The sequence below is a fragment of the Ranitomeya variabilis genome, chromosome 2 (genome assembly GCF_051348905.1).
Source record: "Ranitomeya variabilis isolate aRanVar5 chromosome 2, aRanVar5.hap1, whole genome shotgun sequence".
NCBI lineage: Eukaryota > Metazoa > Chordata > Amphibia > Anura > Dendrobatidae > Ranitomeya > Ranitomeya variabilis.
The window spans coordinates 390,658,073-390,678,324 of NC_135233.1; the positions used below are offsets into that span (position 1 = coordinate 390,658,073).

General features: G+C 42.3%; 1 protein-coding gene across 3 annotated transcripts in view; it reads left to right on the forward strand.

Moving 5' to 3' along the window:
- The window catches only part of LOC143806264 (connector enhancer of kinase suppressor of ras 2-like), a 585,904-nt gene that overhangs the window by 373,914 nt on the left and 191,738 nt on the right, over positions 1–20,252 (forward strand). For all 3 annotated transcript variants that reach the window (XM_077286470.1, XM_077286471.1, XM_077286469.1), the window contains one exon: positions 6,894–6,981. In XM_077286470.1, coding sequence (XP_077142585.1) covers positions 6,894–6,981 — 88 coding nt within the window. The remainder of the gene's footprint in view (positions 1–6,893; positions 6,982–20,252) is intronic.

Here is a 20,252-nt window from a genome sequence, read left to right on the forward strand (position 1 = left end):
ACTGGAGAACAATGTCTGTGTTAAGCTGGGGATGTCAGGGGGTTCATGATGATGCACCTCCGATTTCAATCGCTTCATCTACTCCTTCTGAGGTCCCTGCGTTTTTGTCTGACTATAGGGATGTTTTTGAGGAGCCTAAGCTCAATTCGCTCCCTCCTCATAGAGATTGTGACTGTGCTATAGAATTGATTCCTGGCAGTAAGTTCCCTAAGGGTCGTTTATTTAATCTGTCACTGCCAGAGCATACTGCTATGCGGAATTATATTAAGGAGTCCTTGGAAAAGGGACATATTCGTCCATCTTCGTCCCCTCTGGGAGCAGGTTTTTTTTTTGTGGCAAAAAAAGATGGTTCCCTGAGGCCTTGTATAGATTATCGCCTTCTGAATAAGATTACAGTCAAGTATCAGTATCCATTGCCATTATTGACTGATTTGTTTGCTCGCATTAAGGGGGCTAGGTGGTTCACTAAGATAGATCTTCGCGGTGCGTATAATCTGGTGCGGATAAAACAGGGTGATGAGTGGAAAACCGCATTTAATACGCCTGAGGGCCATTTTGAGTATTTGGTAATGCCTTTTGGACTCTCCAATGCTCCGTCAGTCTTTCAGTCCTTTATGCACAATATTTTCCGTGAATATCTGGATAAGTTTATGATTGTGTATTTGGATGATATTTTGGTGTTTTCTGATGACTGGGAGTCTCATGTTCTACAGGTCAGGAAGGTGTTTCAGGTTCTGCGGGCCAATTCTCTGTTTGTGAAGGGCTCAAAGTGTCTCTTCGGAGTCCAGAAGATTTCTTTTTTGGGGTACATTTTTTCTCCTTCTACTATTGAGATGGATCCCGTCAAGGTTCAGGCGATTTGTGACTGGACACAACCTACATCTGTTAAGAGCCTTCAGAAGTTCTTGGGGTTTGCTAATTTTTATCGTCGGTTCATTGCTAATTTTTCCAGTATTGTTAAACCTTTGACTGATTTGACTAAAAAGGGTGCTGATGTTGCTGATTGGTCTCCTGCGGCCGTGGAGGCCTTTCAGGAACTTAAGCGCCTGTTTTCTTCTGCTCCTGTGTTGTGTCAACCAGATGTTTCACTTCCTTTTCAGGTTGAGGTTGATGCTTCCGAGATTGGAGCGGGGGCGGTTTTGTCACAGAGAAGTTCTAATGGCTCGGTGATGAAGCCATGTGCATTCTTCTCTAGAAAATTCTCGCCCGCCGAGCGCAATTATGATGTGGGTAATCGGGAGCTTTTGGCCATGAAGTGGGCATTTGAGGAGTGGCGTCATTGGCTTGAGGGTGCTAAACATCGTGTGGTGGTCTTGACTGATCACAAGAATCTCATTTACCTTGAGTCTGCCAGGCGTTTGAATCCTAGACAGGCTCGTTGGTCGTTGTTTTTTTCTCGTTTCAATTTCGTGGTTTCATACCTGCCAGGTTCAAAGAATGTGAAGGCAGATGCTCTTTCCAGGAGTTTTGTGCCTGACTCTCCTGGAGACTCTGGGCCTACTGGTATCCTTAGGGATGGGGTAATATTGTCCGCCGTATCCCCAGACTTGCGACGTGCATTGCAGGAGTTTCAGGTGGATAAACCAGATCGTTGTCCACCAGAAAGACTGTTTGTTCCGGATGATTGGACCAGTAGAGTCATCTCCGAGGTCCATTCTTCTGTGTTGGCTGGTCATCCTGGAATATTTGGTACTAGAGACTTGGTGGCCAGGTCTTTTTGGTGGCCTTCCTTGTCTAGGGATGTGCGTACCTTTGTGCAGTCTTGTGAAGTGTGTGCTCGAGCTAAGCCTTGCTGTTCTCGGGCCAGTGGGTTGTTGTTATCCTTGCCCATCCCGAAGAGGCCTTGGACGCACATTTCCATGGATTTTATTTCTGATCTCCCGGTTTCACAGAAAATGTCCGTTATCTGGGTTGTGTGTGACCGCTTTTCTAAGATGGTTCATTTGGTGCCCTTGCCTAAGTTGCCTTCCTCCTCTGAGTTGGTCCCTTTATTTTTTCAGAACGTGGTTCGTTTGCATGGGATTCCGGAGAATATCGTTTCTGACAGGGGATCCCAGTTTGTGTCTAGATTTTGGCGGACGTTTTGTGCCAAGATGGGCATTGATTTGTCTTTCTCGTCTGCATTCCATCCTCAGACGAATGGCCAGACGGAGCGAACTAATCAGACCTTGGAAACTTATTTGAGGTGTTTTGTTTCTGCTGATCAAGATGACTGGGTTGCTTTTTTGCCACTGGCCGAATTTGCTCTTAATAATCGGGCTAGTTCGGCCACGTTGGTCTCTCCTTTTTTTTGTAATTCGGGGTTTCATCCTCATTTTTCCTCTGGTCAGGTGGAGCCTTCGGATTGTCCTGGAGTGGACGTGGTGGTGGACAGGCTACATCAGATTTGGAATCAGGTGGTGGACAATTTGAAGTTATCTCAGGAGAAGACTCAGCAGTTTGCTAATCGCCGTCGCCGCGTGGGTCCCCGACTTCTTGTTGGGGATTTGGTGTGGTTGTCTTCTCGTTTTGTCCCTATGAAGGTCTCTTCTCCTAAGTTCAAGCCTCGGTTCATCGGTCCTTATAGGATCTCGGAGATTCTTAACCCTGTATCTTTTCGTTTGGATCTCCCAGCATCGTTTGCTATTCATAATGTGTTCCATCGGTCGTTGTTGCGGAAGTATGAGGTGCCCGTTGTTCCTTCGGTTGAGCCTCCTGCTCCGGTGCTGGTGGAGGGAGAATTGGAGTATGTTGTTGAGAAGATCTTGGATTCTCGTGTTTCCAGACGCAAACTCCAGTATTTGGTTAAGTGGAAGGGTTATGGTCAGGAGGATAATTCCTGGGTGGTCGCCTCCGATGTTCATGCGACTGATTTGGTCCGCGCCTTCCATAGAGCTCACCCTGATTGCCCTGGGGGTTCTCGTGAGGGTTCGGTGACCCCTCCTCAAGGGGGGGGTACTGTTGTGGATTCTGTTTGTGGGCTCCCTCTGGTGGTTACTGCTGGTACTGGGTGACTTTGGTGGATTGCGGCCTTTGGTTTCCACCTGTCCATCAGTGGCTGGGTGTTTCCTATTTTACCTGGCCTTTCTGTCATTTCCCTTGCCGGCCATCAATGTATTCAGATGTGCTCTGTTTGGTTCCTGCCTACCTGCTCCCAGATCTTTCAGGATAAGCTAAGTGCTGATTTTCAGTTGTTTGGTTTTTTTGTCCAGCTTGCTTATTATGTCTCTATGCTAGCTGGTAGCTCTAGTGGACTGAGGTTCTCCCCATGTGCCATGAGTTGGCACATGGGTTCTTGTAATCTCAGGATGGTTTTTTTGATTAGGGTTTTTTGCTGACCGCTCAGTCCCCTTTTGTATCGTTCTGCTTTCTAGTTTACAGCGGGCCTCAATTTGCTAAAACTATATATATCATCTCTATGTGTGTGCCTTCCTCTCATTTCACCGTCAATACATGTGGGGGGCAACTATATCTTTTGGGGTTCATTCCGCTGGAGGCAAGTGAGGTCTTTATTTTCTCTGCAGTGCTAGTTAGCTCTTAGGCTGGTGCGTGGCGTCTAGAACCAACGTAGGCACGCTCCCTGGCTATCTCTAGTTGCGTTTGTCAGGCGTAGGGCAGCGGTCAGCCCAGGTTCCATCACCCTAGAGCTCGTCCGTAATATATTTGTACTTTGCTTGTCCTGTGCTATCCCTAGCCATTGGGATTCATGACAATATGTGAGTACATGGGTCTGCAGTCACTGTTACTTTGTAGCGACCTGCAGGTTTATTGCTCTGACACATATTTTCCTACACAACAAATAGTTGTCAGACTCCTCCCCTTACATTATTCCCACAATCATGTGACCACTAAACTCCACCCAGGAGGAACTGATGCATCATGTTAAGAAGGTAAAATAAATACAACAAAGGATTTATACATTTTACAACTTCTGCACATTGATACATTTGTGGAAATATTTAGCCTTACTTATTTTGTAATGATCTGAATCACATCATGTTTTATCCACTAGTCACATCCAGAGCTGCAGGGAGACTTCTGCTGGTTTTCTGCAAGATCTCACATTTTAGTCTTGGTGCCTAATGACCGAGTGTCTGCTCAAGGTGCACCCTGCTGCAATGCATTGTGGGAGATGTGATAAATTATAGTATAGTATTCTGACACAGGGCAAGAATAGAACTCAGAGCTTGGATTGATACATTTTTACCTGCACTGATACATTGTAACAAATTATCAGGACAGAAGAGAGATTTCTGCCAATGATGTTTTTAGCTTTCCAACTGCCAAGACGATGTAACAAACCCTCAGCTGTGAGTTGTAAAATGCCTACTGAATTTCTGATATTGGCTCTATCACTTAGAAATACTTTAGATTGCAGGAAGATCCCTGACTCCGGCTCCTCTGTCCGTCTCTCCAGCAGCTGCTTGTGGTCGCCTGGATTCTCGTCATGTGCGGATCGTGTTCCCTGAAGCCAATCACTTCCACAGATGATTCCCTCAATAGAAGATAATAATGTGAGCGGCGCCCATTTCCCAGGGTTGCTCCATCCAGAGCTGTGAATGGGAGTGCGGACGCTGGAGAGGACGCATTCATGGTTCCCGCTGATGACACGTTAGCTGAGCCGCAGGCGGTCGGCCTGACCTGGATCCGTCCGGTCTGATTACAGTCACAATGCCATTAGACGAATGCCCTTCCCACATCATTGCTCCGGCACGGCCGCAGTATCCCAGAAGTGACGGCTCAGAAATGTAACACGGTTCCAGATACAATGTATCAACTTCCCAAACAGCCGAAAACAAATGGAACATCTCTGCTGGAAGTCGGAGAAACAAGTTGTCAGGGTTGTCGCTCCGCTTATTATTCCTTGTCGGAAAAGAGAAGTGGCCGCTCACCCCGTGCACATCGAAAATGTGGTCAAATCTCTCATTATTCAATCTTCTAAAACATACGGATCATAAAAGACAAAGAAGGACAAAAAGCCGTTAGACTACACGTTTCAGGCCTGTTGGGCCTTCAGTCCTATCACAAAAGGCTGAAAATCCACGGTAGAAATAGTGATACAAAGAAGCAATCACACGTAAAGGTCACACCTCGTACTCACTCTTCAATGACCACCTCCTATGTTGTGTAAACAAATAATACATGAAAGGTAAATATAAGAGATACAATATAGGAGGAAGAGAGAAGAACAATATATAAGAAGTTAAAGACATGAATGAATTCTGCCCTTTCTTTAGACCATCCGGATGATCATAAGATTCCGTATTGTAAAGTTTTGCACCCCGGGATGTCTTGGAAACCGTCCACTGGCTTGAATTGTCTCCATTATTATATTAGACTCATGTGTTCGAGTAAAGTGCGATGAAACCGCGGAGATGTATTTTTTTCAGTTTTACGTATCTGGCAGATGTGGCCTAATGCAGGTCCATAAAGTGCGTGATGTGCCGCCGATGTACTGACATAGGGTGCATGGGGATAAATCGCATGTCATGTTCTAGAATTCATGTAATGTTTAACCTCTTCCTGAGGGTTAATAGATTATTGCGATTGATCAGGTGCATTATGGAATTAGAGGGGGAATATCAAGTGACTTTTAGCGCAGAATGAATGTAAGTGGATTGTTACACTCTGTCCCCTGTGGGATTAAACGAAAAATTGAGTTTTGCCCCATTTTTGCAGTTGTCATTGTTCCACCGTGTCCTCTTTCCTGCAGCTAGTGTTATTTTTATTACTTTTTTATTTTTAATATTTTTCACTTTTGTTTATTTATGTCTAACATCCTTGGCACCCTTAGATTGAGGTTGATCTCTATATCCGGCATGAGATGACGGCATTTATAATTATAGATCTTGAAGGATTGAATTGGAGTTGGCAGCGAGTTTGGTCCCCGAGTTATATCTATGGAGATCTGAATGGGGAATTGCGGAAACACATCTATTCGTGAAGACTTGAACCATCTAATAGCTAAAAGAACAAGTGTATAGAACTTTGGGGTCTGGTGATGAAGCATTGATTGCATGGGCATGAATGTGATTATTATTATAGCAGGGATATATGGACATTTTATATATGATATAGCTGTCATTATACTTTTAACCATTATTGTTTGTGCAATTATCATTGGACACATATAATCTCATAATTATTAATTTGGGATATAATTACATATAATTTGTGTATCAGTCACCTATTGTTATTCTATATATTTTTTCACTTTATTGTATAACATATATATCACTTTATTAAGGCTTTTCTGCCTTATTAATTATAAGTTCACTACACATATAGTATGTTACAGCAGTCATACATTTTGTATATATCACCTCCTTTTTTCGTTTTCACCTTTTCCCTGGTGTCCTTGGTCCTGCATTCTCCAGGCATATGATGTTTTGTCTTGAATTGGACTCTCCCTCTGGAGAGACCTGGCACTTCCGGCTTCAAGTCTTCCAAACGCGCATGTCCTTGACGTCATCAGCGGATTTCCTCACGACGTGCGCGTCTGCTGAATGCCGGAGTGCGGGGATTTTCTTCCGGTGGGTACGACGGCACGCATGCACAAACCTGACACACCATCTAATTACTGGGGTCATTTGTTCTACTGTCTTTGTTTTTTTTTTTTAATATTGAGTATTAAAAATGATTTTCTTTAATGTGTATTTAGAATCATTCAATAAAAATTATTTGATACTTTTTATATATTGTATAGCACTCCAATTTTTTGGTTTCACTTGTAAAGTGTCAGTCATAGCAATGGTGACATTTTCCGACAACTGTCAGACGACACAATGCCCCCCTGAGCCCGAGGCTAATTATGTTGCACTATGGTACCGAGTATCTCAGCCTTTCGGTTCTTACATTGTAGTTGCCGGTTGCTCGTTGTGGTATGTATAACGTTGTGCTTTTTTTTCCTCCAGGTCTCCATTTGTCAGTGTGACGGAGTATTCACTGCTGAAAAATAACATCGTTCAACTGTGCCTGGAGCTCACCACCATCGTGCAGCAGGTAAGACTGCGAGCCCTGGTGTTACGGCGTGGGAAGGACCTCGTGGTTATCCGCCATCATTATGCAAGTGGTGATTATATCAGGAAATGGACAGAAATTAGAGAGAAACTTGACTTCTATAGGATTCGGGTTCAAGTTCAGGTAGAGTTCTGGTACCCGAACCGAGCAGTTTGATCGAACCCGAACATCAAGTGGTCCGCTCATCCCTACTCTTCTGTGCTAACTGCTATTTCATTGAAGACATTTTCCACTTTAAGACACTTCTCCTCCTCCCTCCTGCCACCTGAACTTCTCAGTCACTCTGAAAAACTGCTCAATTTTGTTTTGGTAAAATCCAGAGGGACTTGCAGCTCACTGAGGGATCAAATTACAGCTGTCTATTGAAGTCTATGGAGAAGATAGGGGGACGAGGAGGAAGGGACATAGTGACAGAGATGCATACAGTGCCTTGCGCAAGTATTTGGCTCCCTGGAACCTTTCAACCTTTTCCCACATATCATGCTTCAAACATAAAGATACCAAATGTAAATTTTTGTTGAAGAATCAACCAGTGGAACACAATTATGAAGTTGAACAAAATGTATTGGTTATTTTAAATTTTTGTGGAAATTCAAAAACTGAAAAGTGGGGTGTGCAATATTATTTGGCCCCTGTAACTTAATACTTTGTTGCGCCACCTTTTGCTGCGATTACAAGTCGCTTGGGGTATGTCTCTATCAGTTTTGTACATCGAGAGACTGAAATTCTTGCCCATTCTTCCTTGGCAAACAGCTCGAGCTCAGTGAGGTTTGATGGAGATCGTTTGTGAACAGCAGTTTTCAGCTCTTTCCACAGATTCTCGATTGGATTGAGGTCTGGACTCTGACTTGGCCATTCTAACACCTGGATACGTTTATTTGTGAACCATTCCATTGTAGATTTTGCTTTATGTTTGGGATCATTGTCTTGTTGGAAGGCAAATCTCCGTCCCAGTCTCAGGTCTTTTGCAGACTCCAACAGGTTTTCTTCCAGAATGGTCCTGTATTTGGCTCTATCCATTTTTCCATCAATTTTAACCATCTTCCCTGTCCCTGCTGAAGAATAGCAGGCCCAAACCATGATGCTGCCACCACCATGTTTGACAGTGGGGATGGTGTGTTCACTGTGATGAGCTGTGTTGCCTTTACATCAAACATATCGTTTGGCATTGTTGCCAAAAAGTTCGATTTTTGGCTTCATCTGACCAGAGCTCCTTCTTCTACATGTTTAGTGTGTCTCCCAGGTGGCTTGTTGCAAACTTTAAACAACACTTTTTATGGATATCTTTGAGAAATGGCTTTCTTCTTGCCACTCTTCCATAAAGGCCAGATTTGGGCAGTGTACGACTGATTGTTGTCCTATGGACAGACTGTCCCACCTCAGCTGTAGATCTCTGCAGTTCATCCAGAGTGATCATGGGCTTCTTGGCTGCATCTCTGATCAGTCTTCTCCTCGCTTGAGATGAAAGTTTAGAGGGACGGCCGGGTCTTGGTAGATTTGCAGTGGTATGATACTCCTTCCATTTCAATATGATTGCTTGCACAGTGCTCCTTGGGATGTTTAAAGTTTTGGAAATCATTTTGTATCCAAATCCGGCTTTAAACTTCTCCACAACAGTATCACGGACCTGCCTGTTGTGTTCCTTGGTCTTCATGATGCTCTCTGTGCTTCAAACAGAACCCTGAGACTATCACAGAGCAGGTGCATGTATACGGAGACTTGATTACACACAGGTGGACTATATTTATCATCATTAGGCATTTAGGACAACATTGGATCATTCAGAAATCCACAATGAACTTCTGGAGGGAGTTTGCTGCACTGAAAGTAAAGGGGCCGAATAATATTGCACGCCCCACTTTTCAATTTTTGAATTTCCACAAAAATGTAAAATAACCAATAAATTTCGTTCAACTTCACAATTGTGTTCCACAATTGATTCTTCATCAAAAATTAACATTTGGTATCTTTATGTTTGAAGCATGATATGTGGGAAAAGGTTGAAAAGTTCCTGGGGGCCGAATACTTTCGCAAGGCACTCTAGACACACACACAATGCTTTATCTCACACCAAAGATGGACTTACAGCTACAATGCTCAGTACTGCTGTAAAAAGTCCTCCATGCAGCTACCACTTCCTAATATGAGTTTTATCTAATTTCTGGATTCAGTGCTATATTGCTCTGTACTGCTGTGTAATGCTATCCATGGGAATAAAGAGGAAAAAAGGAGTATATTGGGTATCAAAGTTTTATTCAATATACAATGTGTAAATACGGGCATTAATTACATAAATACAAAACATGAATAGAGACTACATATAAAGTGCATACAGGATGGGGACAGACAAATCCCACTGGTGAACGGGGCCCCAAATAATCAAATGGTCTGCACAGGACCGCAGACTAAGAATAAATGTGACCGCAAGATGCCAAAGAGCTTGATAAGTGCAGTACAGTGACCGCAATCACTGATGGTAGGCACCGCAGGACATGCTTACCGCTAAATGATGTGGGCTCACCAGAACACCAGGCTGGGACCGGAAAGAAAAAGACCCCCGACGCGCGTTTCGCTTACGCGGTAAACTGCTTTCTCCTTGAGAAAAAAAAAAAAAACAGCCTGGTGTTCTGGTGAGCCCACATCATTTAGCGGTAAGCATGTCCTGCGGTGCCTACCATCAGTGATTGCGGTCACTGTACTGCACTTATCAAGCTCTTTGGCATCTTGCGGTCACATTTATTCTTAGTCTGCGGTCCTGTGCAGACCATTTGATTATTTGGGGCCCCGTTCACCAGTGGGATTTGTCTGTCCCCATCCTGTATGCACTTTATATGTAGTCTCTATTCATGTTTTGTATTTATGTAATTGATGCCCGTATTTACACATTGTATATTTAATAAAACTTTGATACCCAATATACTCCTTTTTTCCTCTTTATTCCCAGTATCTATATGGAGTGGGTGGCCTTTTGTGTAGGCCTGGGGCTGTTTTGCACTATTGTGTGCGAATTTACCCCTTCTTGTGCCGGTTTTTCCGGGAATATGTTCTCTGGTTGTGTTTTAAGTAATGCTATCCATGTTGCAGATGCTTTCTACCAAGTGTTTTATCCAACTTTAAAGTTGGATTCACGGCTACCCTGTTCAGAACTGATGTATAATGTCCACTATGTTGGTGCCAATTTCTAGTAAGTGTTTTATCTCACTGTAGCTCTTTATTCCTTACAGTACAGCACAAGTTATGACCTTGCTGCTGATGTTTTCTGGTAAATATTTGATCTTACTGTAGAGTTGAATTCACAGCTGCTCTAGTCAGTACTGCTGTGTAATCTGCTCCATGGTGCTGTTTTATAACTAGTGTATCATCTCACCCCAGAGCTGGATTCTTGACTACACAGCTCAAAACTATTGATGAGCGAATACACTCGTTACTCGAGATTTCCCGAGCACGCTCGGGTGTCCTCTGAGTATTTTTTAGTGCTCGGAGATTTATTTTTCCTCACCTCAGCTGAATGATTTACATCTCTTAGCCAGCTTGATTACATGTGGGGATTCCCTAGCAACCAGGCAACCCCCACATGTACTTATGCTGGCTAACAGATGTAAATCATTTAGCTGCTGCGCAGAAAACTAAATCACTAAAAAATACTCGGAGGTCACCTGAGCGTGCTCCGGAAATCTCAAGTAACGAGTATATTCGCTCATCACTACTCAAAACTGCTATATAATGAGATCCATAATGCTGTTGTTTAGTAAATGTATCATCGTAGCGAAGAGATGGATTCACAGCTACACTGTTAAGTGACATTCTATAATGTGTTCTGTGCTGCGACTGCTTCTGAACATGTGCTTTATAGAGCTGGAGAGTAGGAATCCCTCTGTCAGGACTCTGAACATTTTTATTACCTTTTGTGCATTACTGCCCTTTTCCAAGATGGCGTCTTTGGTCTCATGTGCACTGTGTCTTCCTGCTATAAAACTCCACCCCAGCCTTCAGTCTGTGCTAGAGTATTCTGCCTTGCATCCAGCTCCTGACCCTGTTGATTCCCTGGCTGTATACCTGCTCCTGTGAACCTGTGTGGTGATCCTGCTACTCTGCTGAGTTCCTGCTGCATACACCAGTTTCCAGTAATCCTCCTTCATCTGCTGCTCGTGTTTACTTCCATCTGCATTTGCTGGACATGTAAGCTGTTGCTGCTCTGCAAAGACTTGAGACTATTACCCAGGCCTCCCTGGTTGTGCTAAGATATAATTTGAACTGCCTTATAAGCATATCTATCTGTGTTTGGACTAAAACAAGGACTTATTTGTGTAAAGTATCCTCAAGAATAATTGTGCTTCATAGACTTTCTGCGTGATTGCATTTTCCTCTGAAGTTCCCTATAGACTGTTAAGCTGCGTTTAATATTTACACCAAGTTTTGTGGACTTGAGTTTCTCTCTGCACCTGTTTGAATCACCGTGTGATAATACAGACTTTACCACTTATAAAACTGTGTCCTGTAGTTGTCTTGTTCCATGCAAAGAGTCTCCTGAGTTATCCCTTATAAGCATTACACCCTCATATCTGTGTGTCCTGTGTGTGGGAGACATCATAGCAGCTCATCTCTACCCACTAGCTCAGGGAAAACTGAAAATGATAGAGCCTACAGAGGGGAAAACTGGTGAAAATGCAGGATACAAATCATATAATGGGCAGTGTTTTTACTGAAATGACAGATATCCTTTAAAGGGAACCTGTCACCTGAATTTGGCGGGACCAGTTTTGGTTCATATGGGCGGGGTTTTCGGGTGTTTGATTCACCCTTTCCTTACCCGCTGGCTGCATGCTGGCCGCAATATTGGATTGAAGTTCATTCTCTGTCCTCCGGAGTACACGCCTGCGCAAGGCAATATTGCCTTGCGCTGGTGTGTACTCCGGAGGACAGAGAATGAACTTCAATCCAATACTGCGGCCAGCATGCAGCCAGCGGGTAAGGAAAGGGTGAATCAAACACCCGAAAACCCCGCCCATATGACCCAAAACTGGTCCCGCCAAATTCAGGTGACAGGTTCCCTTTAAAACTTTTACTTCTGGGCTCCTTCTCCCCCCTTTCTTCTAGCCTGCCATGATAACATCATTACAGAAAACATGTCTTCAGACAATATCCTCAACAAGTAACTTAATATCTTTAAGTTACTGGGAACAGCACCAACTTATAGACAGCCCTCAGGTTCCCTATGAGGGACGCTATAGCAGCGTAACCTATATGTAAAAGAGTTTAGGCTCCCTCAAACATTCAGACTATTTTGAGGGGATGAGATCAATGATTGAGACCAATGTTATAAACGCTAATCTACTATATAATTGTCTAAGGGGTACTTCCGTCTGTCTGTCTGTCTCGGATATTCATTGGTCGCGGCCTCTGTCTGTCACGGAAATCCAACTCGCTGATTGGTCATGGCAAAACAGCCACGACCAATCAGCGACGGGCACAGTCCGGCGCCAAAATGGCCGTTCCTTCCTCCCCGCAGTCAGTGCCCGCTCCATTATCCCCTTCAGTCAGCGCTCACACAGGGTTAATGGCAGCGCTAATGGACCGCGTTATGCCGCGGTGTAACACACTCCATTAACGCTGCTATTAACCCTGTGTGACTAAATTTTTACTATTGATGCTGCCTATGCAACATCAATAGTAAAAAGATCTAATGTTAAAAATAATAAAAAAAAAATAAAAAATCATTATATACTCACCTTCCGCCACCTTTCCCGCTCCTCGCGACGCTCCGGTGACCGTTCCATGCAAGTGGCAGGTTCCGGTGCTAAGGATGGTATGTGACAAGGACCTGCCATGACCTACTGTCATGTGACCGTGACGTCATCACAGGTCCTGCGAGAAGGACCTGCCATGACGTCTCGGTCATGTGACCTCGACGTCATCACAGGTCCTGCACTCATACCAACCATGGGACCGGAAGCTGCCGCGTGCACCGCACACAGGGCCAGGACTTCAAGGGGCCTTCGGAAGGTGAGTATATGTTTATTTTTTATTTTAAGTCTGTATACTATGTGGCTCTGTGCTGTATCCTCCGTCGCTGTGCAATATACTACGTGGCTGGGCAATATACTAAGTGGCTGGGCAATATACTACGTGGCTGGGCAATATACTATGTGGCTGGGCAATATACTACGTGGGCTGGGCAATATACTACGTGGCTGGGCAATATACTACGTGGCTAGGCAATATACTACGTGGCTAGGCAATATACTACGTGGCTGGGCAATATACTACGTGGCTGGGCAATATATATATATTCTAGAATACCTGATGCGTTAGAATCGGGCCACCATTTAGTGTAATATAAAGGGGGAAATCATAGGAAGTTTCTTTAATATGAAGAGTTGAAAGGTAAATTCCGCTCCCGTCCGGTGCTCCACTTTTTGTATTACACCTCCAGTAATGGGATGTTAAAAGGAGCATGTTTACTCGAATGTGCTTCAGCTTCAAAGGTGCCATACAAAGTGGATGATAAAATAGGTAATAATGTATCAAGTGGGAGAAATTCCTTCCGGGCCAGAAGGTTTTAATATGAGATTACAGTAAAAAGTGGGAAAATGTGAAAGATACAAAAGCAGCAAAGATGAAAGTGAAATATTCCGGAGACCAACTCCCACTGTGCAGATTATGAAACTTAATGGATGCTGAAAAAACCCCAGGGCAAAAATTATAATATGCTGCGTGACAATGTCCCGTGTAACATTCATAGACATATATGATGTGTTCCTAAAGGAAAACCCGACCCAGAACAGAAATCCAATACTGGGTGGAAATATCCCGACACATCCAGTGTTCTATAAAAAGGAAAAACAAAGGAAGCAAAATGTCAATACAGGGAAGGAAGTTACATAAATAGTAATTGATTGATGGCTTCTTCAGCGTCTCTGCTCCCTTATGTGAAGCTTTTCAAAAGGTCATGGATGGTTTGCATCTCAGGGTCTTCAGATAACTGAAATCAATCTCAAACCCCTGTGATAATTATCAGCTAGGTGCCCAATTAATGGGAAACTCCTTAAAAAAGACCTTCCACATTATTAACCAGCCGCAGGTTTCAAGTACTATGTGGAAGAAAATGGATCTCTCTGCTGCTGAAAAGCATCACATAGTGCAATGCCTCGGACAACGTGTGAAAACATTATATTTTTCACAAAAACATAAGCGTGGTCATCGTACTGTGAAGAGATTTGTAGCTGACACAGAGCACAGACCAGTTAGTGCAGATAAAGGCATAATGAGGAAGGTTTCTGCCAGACAAAAGCATTGAATTAGGAGAGCAGCTGCTAAGATACAGTTACAAAGCAGAAGACAAGGATTTGAAGCTGCTGCAGCCTCTGGAGTGAGCGAACCTCAAGGTGTAGGATCCTCCAGTGGTTGCAGTTGTGCATAAATCTACTACTCGGCCACCCCTAAACAGCGCTCACAAGCAGAGACAGCTGCAGGGGCCCCGACGTACATGAAGACTCATTACAAGCCAATCTTATTTACTGACGATGCAGTGCAACCAATGTCGGACTGAGATGCCAAGGGCCCACCAGTAACAAACTCCAGGGCCCCGCTACATGCAAATGTGACATTATCCTTAATCGCAAATTTATATAACAATGATCTGGGTGGATTGTTAAATGAATGAGATTCTGAATGTCAGTACGTACTGATTCAAGTATATAGTGCCAAGAACGGCTCATATAAGCGGGTGGTGGCCACTCCTGCACAGGGGCCCACCGGAGGATTCTCCTGCTCTCCTGTGGGCCAGTCCGGGCCTGCGTGCAAACATGGATGGTCCAGATGAATGCAGTAGTTGATGATTGGTTGATGGCCACCATGTCCCAGCAAGGCAGCGATTTCAGCAAGGAGGTGATGGAGTCAGGTTTTGAGCCAGAATCATTGGGAAAGACCTGGCCACCCCTTTAGGGTCCCTAAAGGTGTGAAAATGATCTTTGCAAAGTGCATAGAGTTTAAGACAGACCACTTTCTTCCATGGTACAAAAAGAAGAACCACGCTGTCCGGAGCAAACTCATCTTGTGCTCACAATGTCCCATGTCATGCTGCAAAGTCATGCTGCAATGGGCATAGAAGGAGGACACTCCAGACGTCCAGTCACAGGTTGTCCGTTCCACCAGATATTATCAACATTGGCCATTTTATTCTTTATAGGAGGCCACTTTTCACCACAAGACATTTCTCTCTGTATGAGAGGAGACCACTACCCTTATTCCTCCGTTTTCAAACGTCGTCACAGCCGTAGATGATTTATGGGGGCTGGTAATAAGATTTTCCCGAATCTGCAGGCTGGAATAGACGACATCTAAGTCAGACCCAGGAATGGCGGCCGCCTCTTCAGCTCTGCACCTTGAGTTTGTAGGTTAATTTCTCACTTGGCAGAATTTCTTCTAAAATAATGAACAGACTGAAGAACAACTGAATAAATGCGGGGAGCAGTGAGAATGTGGAGACCTGGGGAGATGGAAGCTCCATGTTAGCACTTCATGGCCAGAAGAGCCTTTGATGTTCTTGCCACATCCTTCCTCTGTTTTCTGCAGCTACAATGCCGTTCAATTAGTCAGGTCGGTTTTTGCCTCTGGCAATTTTTGAACGTGTTCAGCCGACATAAAAGAGCGCGTCCTGTCTTCTGCCGCTCGCCGCATGTTAACTCTTCTGTCCAATTTAGCTGCAAAATTTTCTGTAATAACAGATCAAGAGTAAACCACCCCATACATCCATCCACAGAGGAAGATGAGGAGGCGACAAAGGACACATGAAAGTAACATCTACAAGGAGCAATGATGGCGTCTACTGCGCTGCTCCACCGAGAGGCTGTATGCACGACATGTTATAGGAGAGCGGTATCCTCTCATTCTGGAGAAGAAGATGTTACACTGAAAAGATTCACCCTACAGCCAAAATACAGTCTAAAAATAAAAATCCAAATAGAATAATGGCCTATAATTCAAAAGGCAGAAAATCACTGATATAACTTCTGTACTTCTACCTCCCTAACAACAAGAATATAACTACTATAATACTGCTCCTATGTACAAGAATATAACTACTAGAATACTGCTCCTATGTACAAGAATATAACTACTATAATACTGCCCCTATGTACAAGAATATAACTACTATAATACTGCCCCTATGTACAAGAATATAACTACTATAATACTGCTCCTATGTACAGGAATATAACTACTATAATACTGCCCCCTATGTACAGGAATATAACTACTATAATACTACCCCTATGTACAAGAATATAACTACTATAATACTGCTCCTATGTACAAGAATATAACTACTACTAGATGGTAGCCCGATTCTAACGCATCGGGTATTCTAGAATATGTATGTAGTTTATTTATGAAGATTTTAGAATAATACATTGAATACACAGGATTCGGCTGGACTGCTCCTGTCGCTGATTGTTCGCGGCCGGCCATGTAGTATATAACAGCCCACGTAGTAAGTAACACAGCCACGTAGTATATAGTACAGCCACGTAGTATATAGCACAGCCCACGGAGTATATAGCACAGCTCACGGAGTATATAACAGCCCACGCACGCAGTATATAACACAGCCCACGTAGTGTATAACACAGGCCACGTAGTGTATAACACAGGCCACGTAGTATATTGCACAGCCCACGCAGTATATTGCACAGCCCACGTAGTGCATTGCACAGCCCACGTAGTATATTGCACAGCCCACGTAGTATATAGCAGCCCACGTAGTATATAGCAGCCCACGTAGTATATTGCACAGCCCAAGTATTAAATTGCACAGCCCACGTATTATATTGCACAGCCCACGTAGTATATTGCACAGCCCACGTAGTATATTGCACAGCCCACGCAGTATATTGCCCGGCCCACGTAGTATATTGCACAGCCCACGTAGCATATTGCCCGGCCCACGTAGTATATTGCACAGCCCACGTATTATATAGCACAGCCCACGCAGTATATAGCAATGTGGGCATCATATCCCTGTTAAAAAAAAGAATTAAAATAAAAAATAGTTATATACTCACCTTCCGTTGGCCCCGGATCCAGGCGAAGCGGTTACCGACGCTCCTTGCGCACTCCAGTCCCAAGAGTGCATTGCGGTCTCGCGAGATGATGACGTAGCGGTCTCGCGAGACCGCTACGTCATCATCTCGCGAGAACGCAATGCATGGAGCGGTCACCGGAGCGTCACGAGGAGCGGGCATAGGCAGCATCAATAGTAAAAAGTTGGTCACACAGGGTTAATAGCAGTGGTAACGGAGTGCGTTACCCGCGGCATAACGCAGTCCGTTACCGCTGCCATTAACCCTGTGTGAGCGCTGACTACGGATTATACTGCCCCTATGTACAAGAATATAACTACTATAATACTGCTCCTATGTACAAGAATATAACTACTATTATACTGCACCTATGTACAAGAATATAACTAGTAAAATACTGCCCCTATGTACAAGAATAAAACTACTATAATACTGCTCCCTATATACAGGAATATAACTACTATAATACTGCCCTCTATGTACAAGAATATAACTACTATGATACTGCCCCTATGTACAAGAATATAACTACTATAATACTGCCTCTACATACAAGAATATAACTACTATAATACTGCTCCTATGTACAAGAATATATCTACCATGATACTGCCCCTATGTACAAGAATATAACTAGCATAATACTGCCCCTATGTGCAAGAATATAACTACCATAATACTGCCCCTATGTACAAGAATATAACTACTATAATACTGCCCCAATGTACAAGAATATAACTACTACAATACTGCCCCCTATGTAAAGAATATCACTAATATAATACTGCCCCTATGTACAAGAATATAACTACTATAATACTGCCCCCTATGTACAAGAATATAACTACTATAATACTGCCCCACTGTACAAGAATATAACAACTACAATACTGCCTCCTATGTACAAGAATATAACTAATATAATACTGCCCCTATGTACAAGAATATAACTACTACAATACTGCCCCCTATGTAAAGAATATAACTAATATAATACTGCCCCTATGTACAAGAATATAACAACTATAATACTGCACCTTTGTGCAAGAATATAACTACTACAGTACTGCCCCTATGTACAAGAATATAACTACCATAATACTGCCCCTATGTACAAGAATATAAGTACTATAATACTGCTACCTATATTCAGGAATATAACTACTATAATATTGCCCCTATGTACAAGAATATAACTACTATAATACTGCCCCTATGTACAAGAATATAACTACTATAATACTGCTCCTATGTACAAGAATATAACTACTATGATACTGCCCCTATGTACAAGAATATAACTACTATAATACTGCCTCTATATACAAGAATTTAACTACCATAATACTGCCCCTATGTACAAGAATATAACTACTATAATACTGCCCCAATGTACAAGAATATAACTACTATAATACTGCACCTTTGTACAAGAATATAACTACTACAGTACTGCCCCTATGTACAAGAATATAACTACCATAATACTGCCCCTATGTACAAGAATATAAGTACTATAATACTGCTACCTATATTCAGGAATATAACTACTATAATACTGCCCCTATGTACAAGAATATAGCTACTACAATACTGCCCTTTATGTAAAGAATATAACTACTATAATACTGCCCCTATGTACAAGAATATAACTACTATAATACTGCTCCTATGTACAAGAATATAACTACTATGATACTGCCCCTATGTACAAGAATATAACTACTATAATACTGCCTCTATATACAAAAATTTAACTACCATAATACTGCCCCTATGTACATGAATATAACTACTATAATACTGCCCCAATGTACAAGAATATAACTACTACAATACTGCCCCCTATGTTCAAGAATATAACTATAATACTGCCCCTATGTACAAGAATATAACTACTACAATACTGCCCCCTATGTAAAGAATATAACTACTATAATACTGCGCCTATGCACAAGAATATAACTACTACAGTACTGCCCCTATGTACAAGAATATAACTAGTATAATACTGCCCCTACGTGCAAGAATATAAGTACTATAATACTGCTCCTGTGTACAAGAATATAACTACTATGATACTGCCCCTATGTACAAGAATATAACTACTATAATACTGCTTCCTATATACAGGAATATAACTACTATAATATTGCCCCTATGCACAAGAATATAACTACTATAATACTGCCCCTATGTACAAGAATATAACTACTATAATACTGCTCCTATGTACAAGAATATAACTACTATGATACTGCCCCTATGTACAAGAATAGAACTACTATAATACTGCCTCTACATACAAGAATATAGCTACTATAATATTGCTCCTATGTACAAGAATATATCTAGCATGATACTGCCCCTATGTACAAGAATATAACTAGTATAATACTGCCCCTATGTACAGGAATATAACTACCATAATACTGCCCCTATGTACAAGAATATAACTACTATAATACTGCCCCAATGTACAAGAATATAACTACTACAATACTGCCCCCTATGTTCAAGAATATAACTGCTATAATACTGCCCCTATGTACAAGAATATAACTACTACAATACTGCCCTTTATGTAAAGAATATAACTAATATAATACTGCCCCTATGTACAAGAATATAACTACTATAATACTGCCCCCTATGTACAAGAATATAAGTACTATAATACTGCACCTACTTACAAGAATATAACTACTATAATACTGCCCCACTGTACAAGAATATAACAACTACAATACTGCCTCCTATGTTCAAGAATATAACTACTATAATTCTGCCCCTATGTACAAGAATATAACTAATATAATACTGCCCTTATGTACAAGAATATAACTACTATAATACTGCTCCTATGTACAAGAATATAACTACTACAATACTGCCCCTATGTACAAGAATATAACTACTATAATACTGCTCCTATGTACAAGAATATAACTACTATAATACTGCTCCTATGCACAAGACTATAACTACTATAATACTGCCCCTATGTACAAGAATATAACTACTATAATATTGCTCCTATGTACAAGAATATAACTACTATGATACTGCCCCTATGTACAAGAATATAACTACCATAATACTGCCCCTATGTACAAGAATATAACTTGTATAATACTGCTCCTATGTACAAGAATATAACTACTATGATAC